The sequence below is a fragment of the Solanum tuberosum genome, unplaced genomic scaffold, assembly GCF_000226075.1.
Source record: "Solanum tuberosum cultivar DM 1-3 516 R44 unplaced genomic scaffold, SolTub_3.0 scf00192, whole genome shotgun sequence".
Taxonomy (NCBI): Eukaryota; Viridiplantae; Streptophyta; class Magnoliopsida; order Solanales; family Solanaceae; genus Solanum; species Solanum tuberosum.
Window position 1 is genome coordinate 1040434 of NW_006239115.1, and position 18737 is coordinate 1059170.

An 18737-nucleotide genomic window follows, 5' to 3' on the forward strand; every position below is an offset into this window, starting at 1 on the left:
ATTAAGAATGCCTTTTTGATGTTCTTTTCGTAAGGAAGTTTAAAAATATGTCAATTCTGTTTTAAACAAAGTAGTTTTTTTTTTTAAAAAAAAATAAAAGGTTTTGTTAGGGTAATAATAAAGTTTATTATTGTTCATACCTGAAATTCGTTTATCTTCCAGATCCAATGGACAAGGTTTAAGGAAGAGGAATATTCGTACTAGTGTGAGTTACGCATGACTATAAAATAACTCCAAATTCATAATGCAATCTTCGCTAAGCATTAGCAATGAGTTCTGATCGTCCCTTTTTTCTAAAGTAGACTCAATTAATTCATAATGCTATAAAACACATCATTATGTCTTAATTTTTTTTTTCTATTAAAAGGTGTTGTATACATTAGACCAGAAAATATCTCAAATAAATCCATCACAACCTAAATTTAAGATTTTGTAATCAATTTCATGGCACTGGTAGATGCAAGAGATGACGATTACACAGTAAGTTTCATCAGAAAATCTGTAGTAAAAGCTACCGTTACAATTCCAGAACCCTATGTGCTCACCCTTTCGAACCTCGACCTCCTCTCTGGACGCTTTCCAGTGACTTACTTTTACATCTACCATAAAGCAAAACATAACAGCTCATCAGCTTCCATTGCGGATGAGTTAAGAAAATCCCTTGCTAATTGCCTCTCACATTTTTACCCCTTTGCTGGTAGAATTATTTCAAATACAGAGACACATGAGCCTGAAATTGTATGTGATAATACTGGTGCTCTGTTTCTCGAAGCACAATCGAGCAATTCTCTAAAAGAACTTGATTTGTATAATCTCAACAAGTGTTTGGAGGGGAAATTAGTTCCAACTAATCAGGAGTTTCCAGTACAAGTCCAACTCACAAATTACAAATGTGGAGGCATAATTATAACATTCACATTTGATCATGCTTTAGGTGATGCTAGTTCCTTCAGTAAGTTTCTACTGATGTGGTCCCAGATAGCGAGGAAAAAATCCCTCTCTTTCTCGCCGGATCACAGGCGATATCTTCTCCGTGCACGAAATCCACCAATTTATAACCATTCCTTTGACGAATCGTTCATTTCATGCTCCCTCAATGATATACACAACATATCAACCCCGAGAACTCTGGTTAAGCGCCTATACTACATTGATGCATCGAGCATCGATATGCTGCAGAAAATCGTATCTATTGATGGTACCAAAAGGACTAAAATCGAGGCGTTTTCAGCTTATATCTGGAAGATTATGGTCAAGGCAATTGATAAAGGACACAAGAAGTGTAAGATGGGATGGTTAGTGGATGGAAGAACAAGGATATGCACTTACAATGAAAAAGTAACGGAGAACTATATCGGGAATGCTTTATCTATAGCTGTTGGAGAAGCAAGTGTAAGTGAAATTGATCAAGCATTGTTGTCAGATGTTGCGAAGAAGGTGCACAATGCTATCTCTAAAGTGACTAGTGCAGAACATTTCTTGGATTTAATTGATTGGATTGAATGGAACAAGCCTGGATTGATGCTCTCGAAGATTGTCCTTGGACAAGGTGGTCCGGCTATTGTAGTTTCATCTGGACGGAGATTCCCGGTGGCTGAAGTAGATTTTGGCTTCGGAAGTCCAGTTCTAGGAACGGTCTACTCCACCATAAAAAAACTTGGAGTCGGTTACATCAACCAAAGGCAGGGTGCTAAGGGAGATGGATCATGGACTGTCTCAGCTATATTGTGGCCTGACATGATTGAAGCATTAGAATCAGATTCCAATCATGTTTTTCAACCTATGACTTCAAATCATCTTAAACTTTAGCTAGAGGAAACTGTTAATCAGATATAATTTCTAATCATGCGTGAAATAGTGGATTGAGTATAACCGTGTAAATTTGCTATTAAAATAATATTACAGCTTTGTTAGGTAATTATTTTAAGAGTGAAAGGAGTTAAAAACACCCCTAAACTTGGCACACATCATTGATTGCCGCTTTCCATTAAAATGAAACTCTCCTTCTTCCTTGTTCATGACATTGTTTTGTGCAATACTACAGTGATATTAGTCCATGACTTGACACAAAAAAACACATCGAAATATAGATCATTAAATGAAGCAAACTAAGTGTTCTTGGAGGGTGATTTTCCAAGTTTTGATCTCATTTGAATTCTTTTTGTAGCACTTTCAATTTGAAGTTGTCTTTGAGTTACAACCTCTCACTGCTTTTCTACTTCAAATCCTTGCTACGCTTATATCCATTATCGCATGTAACATACGTTGAGCTTTTCATTGTAGTACTGGTATTTACATTTCTATTGCTAGGCATACCTTGCCACAATTAAAAGAGAATCCATTGTACTTATATTCTTGGAATTCAAAGATACCTCATATGAAGAGTAGCTTAAAACACTTGCAATAACACAAGTATAACTAGTTTGAGATACAAATACACCTTGTCCCACAACCCTTGGCCTCTTGTAAGTACCTTTACTTAGGCTTTGCCTATTTTAGATCCTATATCACTAGTCGTATCTGTAGTACTTCAGTGTGTCAGAAGATAGATCCTCCTTAGAACCCTCACAACAAGTATGTCTTTGTCTCTGATAATTTGTTGTGCACTCACTGCGGTAGAAATAGTCATCTGAAAAGAGATTGTGAATCCCTAAGGAAGGTAAATGAAAATCTGGAAAAGTTTTCTAAACTAAAAGGAAGAGGGATAAAAGAACCTGGTCCTAGTTACAAGTTAAACAAGAAAAAACTGCCCCCATGGACCAGGAAGTCTCTTATCAAGTCATTGTCTAGTTTTTGGGAACTCCGTCTCAAGTGGGTTCCTAAATCTAACAAGTGATTCTTCATCTGCAGAAGGGAGAAAGCAATAGCGGAAGTTCCAAGCATATGATTGGAGAAACACATCACTTCCTCTCTCTTGAAGCACACCAAGGTGGTGGTGTATCGTTTGGCAATGGAAAGAAAGGTTACATTCTTGGTATTGGGGAAATTGGAAAGTATGTGGAGCATCCCATAGATGATGTGTACTGTGTGAATGGATTGAAGTATAATCTGCCCAGTGTATCTCAAATCTGCAACAAGGGAAATGAGGTTAGATTCTTGTCTGACAAATGTATTGTCACCAATCTTACTTCTCAAGAGGTGATATTGACAGCAAAAAGACTCAAGGCTCAAGAACATGTATGTGGCTAACTTAGACTCGATACAAGGAGATAATCTTACGTGTCTCAGTGTTCAAAGTGACAATGTTGATCTTTGGCACAAAAGACTTGGCCATATGAGTGCCTCACTTCTGAACAAACTTGTATCAGGACCTGGTTCAGGGTCTACCTAAACTGAAATTTGTAGATAACAAAATCTTTGATGCATGTGTCAAAGGGAAACAAACCAGATCATCTTTCAAACAGAAGAAATGTGTAAGCACAACCAGGCCGTTGGAACTTCTTCATATGGATCTGTGTGGTCCCATCAAAATTCAGAGTGGAGGTGGAAAGAAGTACATCCTTATGATAGTTGATGATTACTCAAGATTCACCTGGACCATTTTTCTAAGGACCAAGGATGAAACAACTGAAGTTTTGATCATTTTCGCAAAAAAGGTTCAAACAAAGCTGGATTGTAAAATTATTGGGATCAGGTCGGACCATGGTACTGAATTTGAAAATGCTTAGATTGAAGGATTTTGCGCTGCACATGGAATTAACCACAACTTTTCGGCTCCTAGAACCCCTCAACAGAATGGGGTAGTTGAGAGAAAGAATAAAACTCTGGTGGATATCATAAGGACCATGCCGATTAATTCAAATCTTGCAAAGAACTTCTGGGCAGAGGCAGTGAGCACATCTTGCTATGTAACAAATAGGTGTCTTATTAAATCCGTTCTTAAAAAGACACCCGATGAATTGATGAACAAAAGAAAGCCTAAGCTCAGTTATCTAAGGCATTTGGCTGTAAATGTTTTGCCTCAACAATGGTAAATATGATCTTGGAAAGTTTGATCCTAAAAGTGATGAGGGAGTCTTTGTAGGGTACTCTTCAACACACATGGCTTTACAATAAAAGAACTATATGCACGGACGGAAGTGTTCAAGTCATCTTTGACGAGTCTGGTAGAATAAATAATCTAAAAGATAGAGATGAAGCTGAAATTGAAGAGCTACTTCAAATTCAGAGAGATAGTCTTTTCCATGAAACAATTCGACATGAAGTTCCTAAGGATGAAAATGATCCAGATTCTAGAGAAGTACGAGGTCAACAAAACTCTTAAGATACAATTGTCACGATCTGAGACTACACCCTGGACGTGGTCGGTACTCGAGAACCATTGCTAGTCCCCAAGCGAACCCTCATCCCGGATGACTACAAACGGAAGACTAACTCAAGCATACATAAGCATTAAATTGAAAGAAACATTTAAAAATAATTTACTGAATCTCAAAACTGAACTGGATATACTGAGTATGAAACATAAGTTAAAAAAAAACATCTGAAACTGAAAGACTCTCCTAAACTGTCTATCTATGAAGCCTCTACTATATACAGGGATGAGTGTCAAGACAAGACCGACGAATCCTCAAGAGAACTACTAGTAACAGCTCATAAAAATTGGATTCCTCCAGAAGCAAGGAGACCTCACTCGAAAGCTGACGAGCGGATGAAGTGATCTCAACAGACTCTTGTTGAGGATCCTAAGAACATGTATCTGCATCATTAAAATATGCAGGTCGAATGACATCAATACATTGAATGTACGAGTATGTAATATAACTGAATAACAATAACTGAATGAAAGGACTACAATAGATATAGATATATACTCAACTGAATGTAAAGAAATAAATGAGTGAAATCATTAAAACTTTACAAAAATACTTACTGATCTCTGAACTCAACATATTAAGGACTCGTTTGGTGTGAGGGATAATACCATATAGTCCCGGGATTAAATTATAGTACCGCTTATTTTGTTGTTTGGTTGGCAAGTTCGGGATAACTTATCCCGGGATTAATAATTAGTACCGGGAGTTATCCCTCTCCTTGGGTGGTATAGTAATCCCGGGATAACTTATCCCGGGATAAAATAGGTAAATGACAAAAATGTCTCTTTCAACCCTTTTGTTATATCACTTTTTACATTAATGAAGGGCATTTTTGTAAACAAATAAATTGTTCTTAAAATTTATTATTTTGAATACAACAAACCAAACACTCAATAAAAAATAATCCCAACACAACTTATCCCATCATAACTAATCCCAACATAACTTATCCCAACATTACTTATCCCATCATAACTCATTTTCAAACCAAACGACCCCTAAGTGATATAATAAAGATACACTTTTAACTCTATTTGAGTGATTCTCTAACTGACAACCATCACTATGAGCTACGTGATGATACAATGTCTCACCCACGCTGGCAGAACTGTCTTATACCTTGCCGGGGTATAAAACACCTCAACTAATTGGATCCACTAAGCTATGCTTAAAAGCAATAAGGAATCATCTAAAAAGTATGACCCTTTACCCATGTTGACATACACAGTTTATGAGGATTTTGAGTTATCTGAACTCATCCCCATATCGGTACTCAATATTACTCCCAAAAATATATATATACTCATGCTCAAATGTATAAGCCATACTCTTTCTCTGTTTTGAGGTAATTACTCAAAATAGCCTCTTAAAATAGGTAACTGCTCTAAAATATCTCTGAACTCATTAACTCATTTAGAAATCAAAGTTTCTCTTTTCTCAATGTAAAAATTGATACCTTTGGGAATACAAAGTTCCCTTATACTCTTACTCAATTCATATTTGGAAACTCTTTCTCAAAAATATATCAAAATTATATTGTGATATGATCGTTGATAACTCGAGAAGTCATACTGCATAAACATTGATGGAATATCTTGATACCATACTGCTTCAACACTGATGGCATACTCGACTGTCATACTAATCATGTTTTAAAAACTCTTTCTCAAACCTCATCTTTACTTTCTCTAAAAACACAGTTTAATACTCAAGTTTTGGCTTTTAAAAGCTTCTCAAGATTTATAACTCAAAATAGGGTTCATGCTGAATTATAAACATGAACAAATCAACTCAAGGATCTCAATAACAATATAGACACTCAATACTCAGAACTCAAGGACGCAAAATACTCAATTCATAGGGTTCATATTGAAATATAGACATGAACGAATCAACTCAAGAATATTAATGCATAACATATAGCAATTAAATAATTAGGAATAGAATTTCAAAAAGAAACGGGAACTCGAACTCAAAATCAACTCATCTCAAGAATACTCAAATCTAGGGTTAGAATCCTAGATTTCTCTTTTTTGATTTGAAAGTAGATGTGAGGATGAACTAGTCCAACACTATGATAGCCTTACCTACCTGGAAGAACAAGGTTCTTGAAGAATCTTGAAGAACTTGATCAGAAGTCTTGAAATCCTAGCTTGAAGGAAAACAATCAAGAAAACCTTTCTTGAGATTCTTGAATTAGTTTCTTAAAACTCTATGGCCAAGAATTAGGATTCTCATTAATGATTCATAATTGTATGAAGGAATTTGAATAGGAAAGAATGGAATTCTTGGAGAAGAACTTAGCTTGAAGAAGAATCTTAAAAAAGATTGAAAGAATCTTGAATGGAGTCTTCTACTTTGATTTTTCCTTACGGTTTGAGAGAGAAGAGAATGATGGATTAAGAGATGAAAATCTGATTGTTTTGGGTCTTTAATTAGTCAAAAAATCTGTTTAGGATTTTCTTAGAGGTAAAAATACAAAACGATCATTTTTAATGTTTTCCCGTCGGCTAATCCATCACTGCACTGTATCATGTTACTTAAATAGTCATAACTTTTTACCCAAAACTTGAATTATTGCGAAATTTGTGGCGTTGGAAAGAAGATTCAAATACCTTCAATTTGATAGGTTATGAGCCACATAACTCTTTATAATCTAAGAGATATGGTCATTTGAAGTTGACCCAAAGAGAATATTACATCAAAACTTAAGGAAACGTTCAACTCTACTTTGTGCTAGGAGTTTCTAGTGACCTTAATTGATATCCAAAATCATTCCCACACTAAAGAATTTACAATTACACATATGGTCAATTTAAAAATCATTTGGTATGATCTTATTCACAAATGAAGAATGATTCGAGTCTTAACTTAAAAAAATTTAGGGTGCTACAACAATAGACAACGATGAAGTTGAAGAAGAAAACTCTGAAAAATAGAGAACGAGCTGCTGAACCAGAGTTGTAAAAAGGTCAGGATGGAAACATCAATCATCTTATCCCATGGATAATCTTGTTTCACTTCTGGAATGCATACCAGATCACAGATAAGAAATCTCATGGCATTCTCAGCATTCATATCCACTATTGAACCCAGAAATGTGAAGGAAGCTCTAAAGGATGTGGATTGGATCAATTCAATGCAGAAGGAACTTCATGAGTTTGAAAGAAGCCAAGTCTGACATCTGGTTCCTAGACTAGAAAATAGAACCATAATATGGACCAGGTGGGTATATAAACTTGATGAACATGGAATCATCCCAAGAAACAAGTCCAGATTAGTAGTGCAGGGGTATAATCAGGAGGAAGAAATTAACTACGATGAAACTTTTGCTCCAGTTGCCAGAATGGAAGCTATTAGGATTCTAATTTCATTTGCCTCATATATGAAGTTCAAATTGTTTCAAATGGATGTCAAGAGTGCCTTTCTGAATGGGTTATTGAAGGAAGAAGTATATGTCTGCCTCCTGGGTTTGAAGATGTTGATAGATCTACCGAATTATGTGCCAAAATTGGACAAAGCCATAAATGGTCTAAAGCAGGCTCCAAGAGTGTGGTATGAGATATTATCAAAGTTTCTTATTAAAAATGGGTTCAATAGAGGTAAAATTGATAACACCTTGTTCCTGAAATCAAGAGTGAAGAAGCTTCTCATTGTGCAGGTATATGTCAATGACATAATTTTTGGAGCTACATCAGAATCATTATGTAAGGACTTTGCTGCTTTGATGGAAAGTGAGTTTCAAATGAGCATGATGGGAGAACTCACCTTCTTCCACAATTCAATGGATTTATAACATTGGTTTTGTCCCATGTTGGGTTTTCCTGGTAAGGATTTTAATGAGACAACATTTAAAACGTATTATGAGATGTGTGTACTCTTTTTCCTTCACTGAGTTTTTTCCCACTGGGTTTTTTCTAGTAAGGTTTTAACGAGGCACATTATCTATGGACATCCAAATGAGAGTGTTATAAATCCATTGAATTGTGGATTGTCCATTTGATTTATTCAAATATTAATTGAATTCATGTATGTATACTTCCAAGATGATAAGAACCTTTTTGGATAACTATGTATCTACTAGTTTGGTGACCTTTGAGAATGATATCTCAACACTATAAATAGAGATATCATTCATCACCATTTAGAAGACACACTTGAATAGAAGAAAAATCCTCTTCTTCATCTCCATATCTTGTCCTCTTCTCTTCTTATTAAATTATGAGCCTATATTTTCATAACACATGCTAATATATATGACAATACATTTATTTATTAGTTTTATAGAAATGAAGTATTTATTATTCAACTACTCTTGTTTTATATGATTGGAATTCTTCCTCTAGAAATCAAAAAAGAAATAGCAGCTTCGTGAAGTCTCTACTAGTACTACTCCACCAAGGCATTATGTCTGACTTTTCATATAATTCCTTCTCTATAATTTATGTAATATCAAAGTTCGAATAGATATGATGTTTTAAGAAATGAAAAACTTTACAAGTTGTTATTATAAATGTATTATAATATTATGCGCCTATATAAGAATATGAAATTTGATAGGTTGAAAAGGTCTCATATAGTCACAATTCTAGATAAGAAGATATTAAGATTGAAAATTATGGTAGAAAGTTAATTGATAGTCAAACAATGTCTAACTTCCTTATTAGTAGTCTTATTATAACTATACCACTGTCTTATTTTTTTTATTTCAATATTACCTTATATTTTTTTGTTATTTATTGTTGTTGCTTGTTCTCTTTTTAATTATTTAAAATGTTTTTTTCGCTACTTTAAGTATTTTACATGCTTGATTTTTATTATGCTTTACCTGAGGCAAGAGACTTTCTTAAACAACCTCTCTACGTTTTCAAAATACTTCTCCAAACTCTATTCGCGGAATTTCACTAGATATATTATTGCTCTTACTACTATTTAAAAATATGGAACTTGTGGTCTTAATTATTTCATATACTGTTATAAATTTTTATTAATAATAAAAAGACAAATTTGAGTAAAAAAAACACTTGACACGTAAATAGACAGGAGTTGTTTCATCCCATTAATAAAATTAGAGAAAAAAAGGAGTAGATCTGTTGCTGCTCCTTGTGTGTCTGTTTGTTATTTGTTTATGTTGTTGAGTCATAAGAATAATTTTCTCCGTTGATTCTCATTCGTCCATTACACCACCAATGACTCATCATACCATATGCAGACAAACGTGGCCACTCCAATGATTCTGGAGGCCTCAATCAATGTCTTTTCTACAGCTCCTTCTCCACATGCACTGTAGTATATAGTTGTGAGTAGCTTTTTATTTGATTGGAAATAGCCATGTCAAAGAAGGATGAAGAATTTTTAGATTACTTAACGGAGAATGACTCAGATGATGTCGAAGCTAATAGCGTCAATATGAGTGACGATGACGACGATGATGATGATGATGCTCCATTTGCTTCTCAGCAATGGCCCCAAAGTTTCAGGTTTAAATTTACTTTCAACTTGTCTATCAATGATTAGGGAAGAAATCAATTTATTGTTTCTGTTGTTTTGAATCTATGGATTTGTTTCATCTGAAATTGATTAGGCGATAACAACTGTGAAAAGGATCTGATGTAAATCCAATCTTATACCAGTAGGAAGTAACATAGGAACTTCATTCTTTTTTTCTTTTTCAATTGCTCTATGGCTGATATTTTGCCTTCGGCTGTGGGCTTTACTCCTCAAATGAAATTGATCTTGTTTGAAATTAGTTCTATGAAAAATACTTTAAAATAGCATATCTGATATCAGCTTAAGGTTAAGCGAGTTACTTTGCATGAGTGGAGTGGTTGATTTAAATAAGAGAGAAATCAGGAAAAAATGGAGGACTAAGGATTAGGCCTTGTCCTCATACTCATCTTCAATGTGAGCACCCCCTCATTTTTTTGATACAAAAAGATTATTATGATTTGAGGAGGTACCTTGTATTGGTATGATGGCATTGCATTTGAATGACGTAGGATGGGACAAAGATGATTAGAATTATAGATTAAAGCTTAGATGTTATTAATGTATCGATGTCACTTTAAATGTATCTCTACAAATCAATGTTTGAAAAGGGTTTGGTTAGATAGGCCAAGTTTGCGAGTGTGCAATTAAAGGTGTAGTTGGGAAATGGGAGGGATAGCCTATTAGAGAGGGTCATTCTGAAGTTCAAAGTTGAGTCAATGAGTCATGAAGAGAACAAAGTGGGAGAAGCCACTACAAGGCCTCCCAGGTTGGAGGGGCCATTGGGTGGACTTTACCATTACACCAAAGAAGAGGGAAAAGTGGGTGTTTTTGGATTCTATGGGAGGTGAGGGCTTATTGATTGTGTCTTTGAAGTTAGGAGCTGATAGACTATCCTGAAGAAAAAGACAGTCACTTTTCATCTGTACCTTTGGTGTTAAATGGTTGAGTTTAGAACTCCACTATGAAAAATTATTTATCTTTATATAAAAAATCTTCTCATATTAGAAGGATGGAAGAGAAAACGTTTCTTATGCTACTCATATTTATGATGACAGAGAGACAATTAACTCATATACGATTGCCGCATCACCTAATTTCGGACTCATACGACGTGGATCCAGTATTATATCTGAATTCGATAGTAAAGGATTCTTGGACTCAGATTTGAGGACACATTTGCTCACTGAAAAGGAAAGAGTCCAGGAGCAAAATGTTGCAGATGGAATCTCAGTAACAAAAGCATCTTTGTCAGAGAAGGCTTCTTCTTTGCATGAGCAATTGACTGGGGAGCTTCCAATTCCCTATGGATGCAGCTTAACGCAGACTGTGTTCAATGGTAAGGAAAACCTCAATGCTGTTCAGAATCCTTTCTTATGTTATATCAGTAGTTCAGAATCTTTGAGACTTTGACTATATAAAATGTGCAGGATGAATCAACTTCCAGTGAATAGATAGCTATACTATGGGCTATACCTGAGAATAAATATACTTAGAAGTCAAATCTTAGTATTTGGAAATCAGAAGTTCTGAAGCTGCTAATAAGTTGATATGTTAAAGCTTAACTTGTCCTTCATGTTTTGTTGTTTCCCTTGGATCGCTGCCCCAATGTAGACCTGAGAATAAACTATACTTAGAAGTCAAATCTTAGTATTTGGAAATCAGAAGTTCTGAAGCTGCTAATAAGTGATATGTAAAGCTTAACTTGTCCTTCATGTTTGTTGTTTCCCTTGGATCGCTGCCCCAATGTAGACCTGAAAATAAATATACTTAGAAGTCAAATCTTAGTATTTGGAAATCAGAAGTTCTGAAGCTGCTAATAAGTGATATGTAAAGCTTAACTTGTCCTTCATGTTTGTTGTTTCCCTTGGATCGCTGCCCCAATGTAGACCTGAGAATAAATATACTTAGAAGTCAAATCTTAGTATTTGGAAATCAGAAGTTCTGGAGCTGCTAATAAGTGATATGTAAAGATTAACTTGTCCTTCATGTTTGTTGTTCCCTTGGATCGCTGCCCCAATGTAGACCTGAGAATAAATATACTTAGAAGTCAAATCTTAGTATTTGGAAATCAGAAGTTCTGAAGCTGCTAATAAGTGATATGTAAAGATTAACTTGTCCGTCATGTTTGTTGTTTCCCTTGGATCGCTGCCCCAATGTAGACCTGAGAATAAACTATACTTAGAAGTCAAATCTTAGTATTTGGAAATCAGAAGTTCTGGAGCTGCTAATAAGTGATATGTAAAGATTAACTTGTCCTTCATGTTTGTTGTTCCCTTGGATCGCTGCCCCAATGTAGACCTGAGAATAAACTATACTTAGAAGTCAAATCTTAGTATTTGGAAATCAGAAGTTCTGGAGCTGCTAATAAGTGATATGTAAAGATTAACTTGTCCTTCATGTTTGTTGTTCCCTTGGATCGCTGCCCCAATGTAGACCTGAAAATAAATATACTTAGAAGTCAAATCTTAGTATTTGGAAATCAGAAGTTCTGGAGCTGCTAATAAGTGATATGTAAAGATTAACTTGTCCTTCATGTTTGTTGTTCCCTTGGATCGCTGCCCCAATGTAGACCTGAGAATAAATATACTTAGAAGTCAAATCTTAGTATTTGGAAATCAGAAGTTCTGGAGCTGCTAATAAGTGATATGTAAAGATTAACTTGTCCTTCATGTTTGTTGTTTCCCTTGGATCGCTGCCCCAATGTAGACCAAAAAACACTGTTATGGAAATGACAATTGTGGATCGTGTATTTCCAAGTCAACAACTTTATCATTTAAATAAAACTACTGCAATCTCTCTGCATGAAGATGCTGCTAGATCTGTTTAGTTTGATTTTTTGTTTGGAGAGGAAAAGAATTGGTTGAACTTATTACTTGATAGTAGTATTTAAGATCTCTTTATGCAAATTTATTTCATATCCTGCTTCTCTTTTTATCTGACTTAGGTGTAAATGTCATGGCTGGAGTTGGACTGCTTTCTACTCCTTATACAGTGAAAGAAGCTGGCTGGGCTAGTTTGTTAGTGTTGGTGATTTTTGCAGTCATATGTTGGTACACAGCTTCTCTTATGAAACATTGCTTCGAGAGTAAGGAAGGAATCTTAACCTATCCCGATATTGGAGAAGCTGCATTTGGAAAATTTGGACGCATTATTATATCTGTAAGTTAGTTTAATCTGCAGTTGAGTGATCCTATTTGTAATCAGTTCCAAGTTTGAGCTGTGAGAATCTTGTGGATCAGTAATTTAAAGAACTAACTGTACTAGACCCTCCCTTTTATCCTAGTAATGTCGTACACCTGTTATCTTTAGCTACTGGGACTGGATTTTCTTTATTTCTTATTTAGGTTAATTGAAAACTCTTTGTTTAATAATTAACCGCAAATCAGTTGAATGGCGATTAACTATTTTGTGTGTTTATGATATGTTATGATCCATGATTTCTCACACCTATTTTCCAACCAATCCTCCTTCTAAGCTACTATAGGCGACGAGAGGGAGTTGCTCGGATGGTAAGCACCCCTCACTTCCAACCCGAAGGTTGCGAGTTCGAGTCACCAAGGGAGCAAAAAGGGGTGGGAGCTCCTAGGGAGGGTGAAAAAAAAAAGCTACTATAGGCGCCTTTTCCGGTTGGGAAATCAATTGTTTTGCCTCTTTGCTTCATTCCACTAATCCACATATTAAGAAAATCAATATCATCAACCACATTTTGTTTGCCTTTCATCTACTTGGATAGATAAGCGATCAAAGAAAAATCTCTGGCGTATCAAGCTAGTTGTTTGATACCAAAAAAGCCTGTCAATAACAGCAATGTCCTTATTATCCCTATCATTCCAACTATGTGAACTTCATTTGCTTCCGTTAGTTGAAAATGTTATTACATGTTAGATCAATTCATTTCATGGAGTGGGAACAAAATGTTAATTTTAACCAGTAAATGTAGCTTTCTGAACTACTAGCGTATATTTGTTCAGATTGGCTGGCATTTTGTGATTTTCTGGGGGAGTTGCTATTCATGGTGCCTACATGGAGTAATACTGGCCCTCTTTTTGGCCTAAATATAAAGTTACTTTGCTGAAACTATAAGAAAGTGATTTTTGCTTGCATGAATAAAGAGAAATTTGGTTGCTCATTGTGGATCATTCGTCTTTCCTGACAATATTCTGATGCTGTTCTGCTATTTCTTTGCAGATTATCTTGTACTTGGAGCTATATGTAAGTGAAGATTGAACTTAGACTCTAGTTTTATTGTTCGCCTAGACTCCTTAAAATCAGACCTCTAATATTTGTTCAACTGATGCAGTCATATTGTGTAGAATTTATAATTTTGGAAGGAGATAACCTTACTAGCCTTTTTCCTGGATCTTCACTGAACTTGGGAGGCCTTAAACTTGATTCAATTCACTTCTTTGGGATTCTGGCTGCCCTAATTATTCTGCCAACTGTTTGGTTGAGGGACCTTCATGTAATATCATACCTCTCAGGTGCTCCTTTGAACAACATAAAGCACTCACATTGCTTCAAACACCAGTACTCTTGGCATAGATGGTTTTCAACCATCATCTGAGAATCTTATTGACATTTTTGCAGCCTGTGGAGTCTTCACAACCATGATAATTGTTCTGTGTGTGATTTTCCTTGGTACGGTGGATGGAGTTGGATTTCACAATACCGGTCAGGTTGTGAACTGGAGTGGTATTCCTTTTTCTATCGGAGTGTATGGTTTTTGTTACTCTGGGCACTCAGTGTTTCCAAACATCTACCAATCTATGGCTGACAAGTCAAAATTCAATGTTGCACTTATAATATGGTATGGTTTTCTACTTGTTGAACTGCCTTACGCATTCTCATCTATGGTCTTTTGAGGACTTGCACTTTCTTATTATGCAGCTTTATTCTGTGTATTCTCATATATGGAGGTGTTGCAATGATGGGGTATCTCATGTTTGGTCAAAGCACATTATCCCAGATAACTTTAAATATGCCGGATAATTCAATTGCTTCAAGAGTTGCAGTATGGACCACTGTATGTGCTCTCTATTCCCCACCTTCCCCCCAAAATAAATAAATACCCTGAATCTTATTTTCCAATCATTCATTTTTATGTATATTTTTCTCTACCATGCAGGTAATCAGCCCGTTCACAAAGTATCCTCTTTCACTGTCAATTGTTGACATTTCCTTTTTCCTGGAATATTAGTTTACACTTTAGATTGCTTGAGTCAACTAAATAGATAATTATTCATTTCGTATGGTTTTCCTTAAAGTTCACACTTGCACAGATATGCGTTGCTGATGAATCCCTTGGGAAGATGCATAGAGGAATTGCTGCCCGAGAGAATTTCTAGTAGTCTCTGGTGTTTTATTCTCTTAAGGACAGTGCTTGTCTTTTCTACAGTATGTGTTGCATTTCTTCTCCCCTTTTTTGGTACGTAACATTCTCTTTCAGTTATGATCTTTAACTTAATATTTTAAACGCCAGTTAGTTCACCTAAGGCTATTCTCAAGTAGCTATTAGCAAGGACAATGCCTCTAGTTTTGAGATAAAATTGCCATCTTTTATCAGAGTTTAAAAAGATTATCTACATTACTTGGGGTTTTATAAATGCACATCACTTCCTTCTGCGTAATTAAAAGAAAAAAACCTAAGACTCTCCTATCAGCTTATGATACTTGTTCTTTATACATATAATCTGGAAATCCTGAATAATCTGCATCAAGTCCGGTTTATTCTGGCACGTTCTAGTCCATTACCATAAGTTTGTCTTTGAAAGCAAATTAGTTTTCTAAAACAAGAGCCCCTCTTCTTCGTAAAAAAAGAAACAAGAGATCCTCAAATAGCATACTTATTCCTGCACAAATATACAAGTCTTTAACTGAACTAGAAAAGTTTTGGGAAGACATGTGATCTAATGTTAGTGGAACAACAATTTAACCTTAAATCCAACTAGGTGGTCTCGTCGATATGATTTTTGTGTGGCTTTGTTGTTAGTTAAGTTTAAATTGGCCAACATGAATCCTTTATCCCTTGTATTGATCTCAACATATGCATTTCTACAGCATACATTGTTTGGATATGTTAAGACCTCGGGAGCTCAGTATTCACCATATGAAACTTTGTTGGGCTCACAATTGCTTTATTCTACTCACCTGATTTTCACTTTGTTAAGTATCATGTATACACATCTCGTAGCAGTGCTCCATTTCATCTATCCTAATTTAATTATATGCTGCATTTTCATCTATTATCAGTGCTCCTAGAAGACTGAGAATTTAAGGCTGGTACTATTCCGTCTAATCTCATTTTACCTCCAAAAAAGAGAGGGGGGAAAATATGGAAATCACAGTCAATAGACTAAATCCAAGCCAACTTTTTAGTGATGTATTGTGTTTCTAATATCAAAATTGAACGAATTAACCAAATCTCCCTAGGGCCAATTGCTCTTCTAGTTGCAAATATTACTGCTGTCACTTGCTTTGGTTTGTGTGACAATTCTGAGATAATATTCAATAGAGTTCATAGATATTTATATAAATCATATTAGAGCTTGTATGACTAAGATTAGCTGTATGAAGCGTTCTGATCTGGGTTCTTTACAATTTTGTTGAAAACAAGCTGACACGAAGATTCAGCATTGCTGGTTAAATAAGAAGCTATTATAGATAGGATAAGGATGACGTAAATATGGAGGTTCAGAAAAAAATGGTTTTGATGTTATATTAAGCACATATATTGCCCATAACAACCGGAATAATTTGCTTGGATGTTTTTGGTTGTGCTTGCACCATTTTAAATCCATTAAGATATGGATTGCATTTGGAATAACAAAGTAATATGGAGAGTTTAAGCTGTGATGGAAGCTGTTCCTCTGTGAATTGCATTCCTAAAGCACCAAATTCGTACATCAACCAAAAAGCTTCGCCTTAGGGTTGATTAAATAATTTTATGCGACAACTTCTAATTATACAGTGATAAATCATCTTTGTTCCAGGTCTTGTGATGGCTCTGATTGGTTCTCTTCTCAGTATACTGGTGGTAAGCTCTTTCCCAGTTTTATTGGATCCTGAACTTATGTTCTTCATATCACTGATGATACTCTTTTTCATATATATGCAAACTTTCAAAGCTTGGTTTCAGTTTCAATTGTCCAAAGCTTATTTTACCTATGTAGTGCAACCTAATTTACCTTTGCTGTACTACACTATGTTCCTCCCTGATATTTAGATGTTCGGGTGGATATCTCCACTGATTATTTAATTTCTGCTCATCTCTTTATCATTTTTTATTCTAAGGAGTATACGTCAGCTCCTAATTTCTTCTATTTTTCAGTCTGTAATAATGCCAGCTTTATGTTACCTAAAGATCATCGGAAAGAAAGCAACAAGGACACAGGTATCTATCTTTGTTGACATCAACTTTTAGCTTGTTTAACAAACCATAAACTGTTTCGCGGTTTTGCTTACTAGTTACAGAATATGACTAAAATATGAGAACATATCATTTCCACTTTCCCATTTTCTTGATTACTATTAATTTTTTGTTGGTGGAACATTTGATAGTCTCAATAACATCACCTATGTTTGACATGTTTGTAGAGGGTGTTTAGCATCACTGTTATTGCAGTTGGCATTGTAAGTGCTGCTCTTGGAACTTACTCCTCACTGTCAGGAATCGCAAACAAGTATTGAAGTAAAGCCTAACCACACACACCCCAGACCCCCTTTTCTTTAGGGTGGGGGTGGACATGTTTGCCATAAAACATTCTTATTTACTGTCCTGTACTTTTGATCTCTTTCCCAAATATTATCCATCTTCTTCTCAGTTTCACTTCATAGTAACTTTACGACCCCCTATTGCTTTATAATTATGGGGTATCTTTCTCAGTGTGTATTAGCTGCTAGTGTTTCAAGTAGAAAGTATCTGTTGCATTATAGAGTAAACAACATAAACTAGGATGTTGAGTTGATCAAAATAATCTTATGAGACGTTGTAAAATATGTACATGGTATATATCTGTACTTGTGCTGAGGGTAAAAACCCTATATGGTAAGGACATAATTAATTAGTTTATAGTTTTCTATTTTTCATGTACTCGCATCAAGTGAACGAAATGACGGATGTGAGTTGTCAATAAATAAATTATAAACATTACTTGGGAGAAAAAATCTGACTATATTGGTGATCATTCAACTAAACATCTCGTTAATTATATTGATGACACACTAAAAACTTAAGAAGCAAATTAAAGGGTATGGACATTTCATACTGATAAAACACTCAACTACTATAGATAGGGAATAACAGAAATACAAAAAAGGGAGAGACAGAAACATTGACGGAGGAAGAGTAGAGTTTGTTACTCCATTCGTTCCATATTAGTTGATTATCTTACTAAAAAAATAAAAGAATGCCAACAAAAAGTAAAAAAAAAATAAGAATTGAAATGAAAAATAAATAAATTAAATACTAGTGGAAAAAAAAATTAATAAATGAGAGAAACTGTCTCCTGTGTTTGTTTCTTTTCCTAAGGTCTCTTTGAGTAGTATGTTATGATTGATATTTTTTCTTTACCCTCAAATAGAAATTAAGCAAACATTGAAAAGGATGCCAACAAAAAGTAAAAAAAGAATTGAAACGAAAAAAATTAATTAAATACATGCATATATTGAATATATCTTCACCTTATTCCTCTCTAAAACTTTAAAACATGAAGCTTCTGATTATTTTATTCCTCTTTCTCTAATTTTCTTCATTGTCGTTACTTCAGCTCATATAGAATTGAGTATTGCCATTCTCCTACAAAATCAAATACAAACTTTTTCATAGTTTTAAACAAAAAAAAAATACATAAAGCAAACAAAATCAAATACAATTTTTTTCATAATTTTGCACAAAAAGAAATCACAAAAAGCAAAAAGAGAGGAGAAAAAAAA

General features: G+C 34.9%; 2 protein-coding genes across 2 annotated transcripts; both read left to right on the forward strand.

Moving 5' to 3' along the window:
* The first annotated feature begins 369 nt into the window (after positions 1-369).
* On the forward strand, positions 370-1953 carry LOC102589362 (anthranilate N-benzoyltransferase protein 1). The gene has a single exon (XM_006355088.2). It carries the CDS (start codon positions 445-447, stop codon positions 1807-1809), a length of 1365 nt encoding a protein of 454 aa, XP_006355150.1. The 5' UTR covers positions 370-444; the 3' UTR covers positions 1810-1953.
* A 7487-nt stretch (positions 1954-9440) lies between these two features.
* LOC102589686 (vacuolar amino acid transporter 1) lies at positions 9441-17874 on the forward strand. The gene is made up of 12 exons (XM_006355089.2): positions 9441-9796; positions 10862-11142; positions 12751-12965; positions 13995-14018; positions 14107-14287; positions 14394-14613; positions 14694-14829; positions 14932-14951; positions 15086-15231; positions 16796-16839; positions 17134-17196; positions 17400-17874. The coding sequence occupies exons 1-12, from the start codon at positions 9648-9650 to the stop codon at positions 17490-17492; spliced, it is 1572 nt and encodes a 523-aa protein (XP_006355151.1). The 5' UTR covers positions 9441-9647; the 3' UTR covers positions 17493-17874.
* The last annotated feature ends 863 nt before the right edge of the window (positions 17875-18737 follow it).

Bases quoted from the DNA above. Each gene is read 5' to 3' on its own strand.
- LOC102589362 (XM_006355088.2), top strand. From the start codon at position 445: ATGGCACTGGTAGATGCAAGAGATGACGATTACACAGTAAGTTTCATC.
- LOC102589686 (XM_006355089.2), top strand. From the start codon at position 9,648: ATGTCAAAGAAGGATGAAGAATTTTTAGATTACTTAACGGAGAATGAC. The intron at 16,840-17,133 runs GTAAGCTCTTTC...TCTATTTTTCAG, and splicing joins CTCTTCTCAGTATACTGGTG to TCTGTAATAATGCCAGCTTT. The intron at 17,197-17,399 runs GTATCTATCTTT...ACATGTTTGTAG, and splicing joins AGAAAGCAACAAGGACACAG to AGGGTGTTTAGCATCACTGT.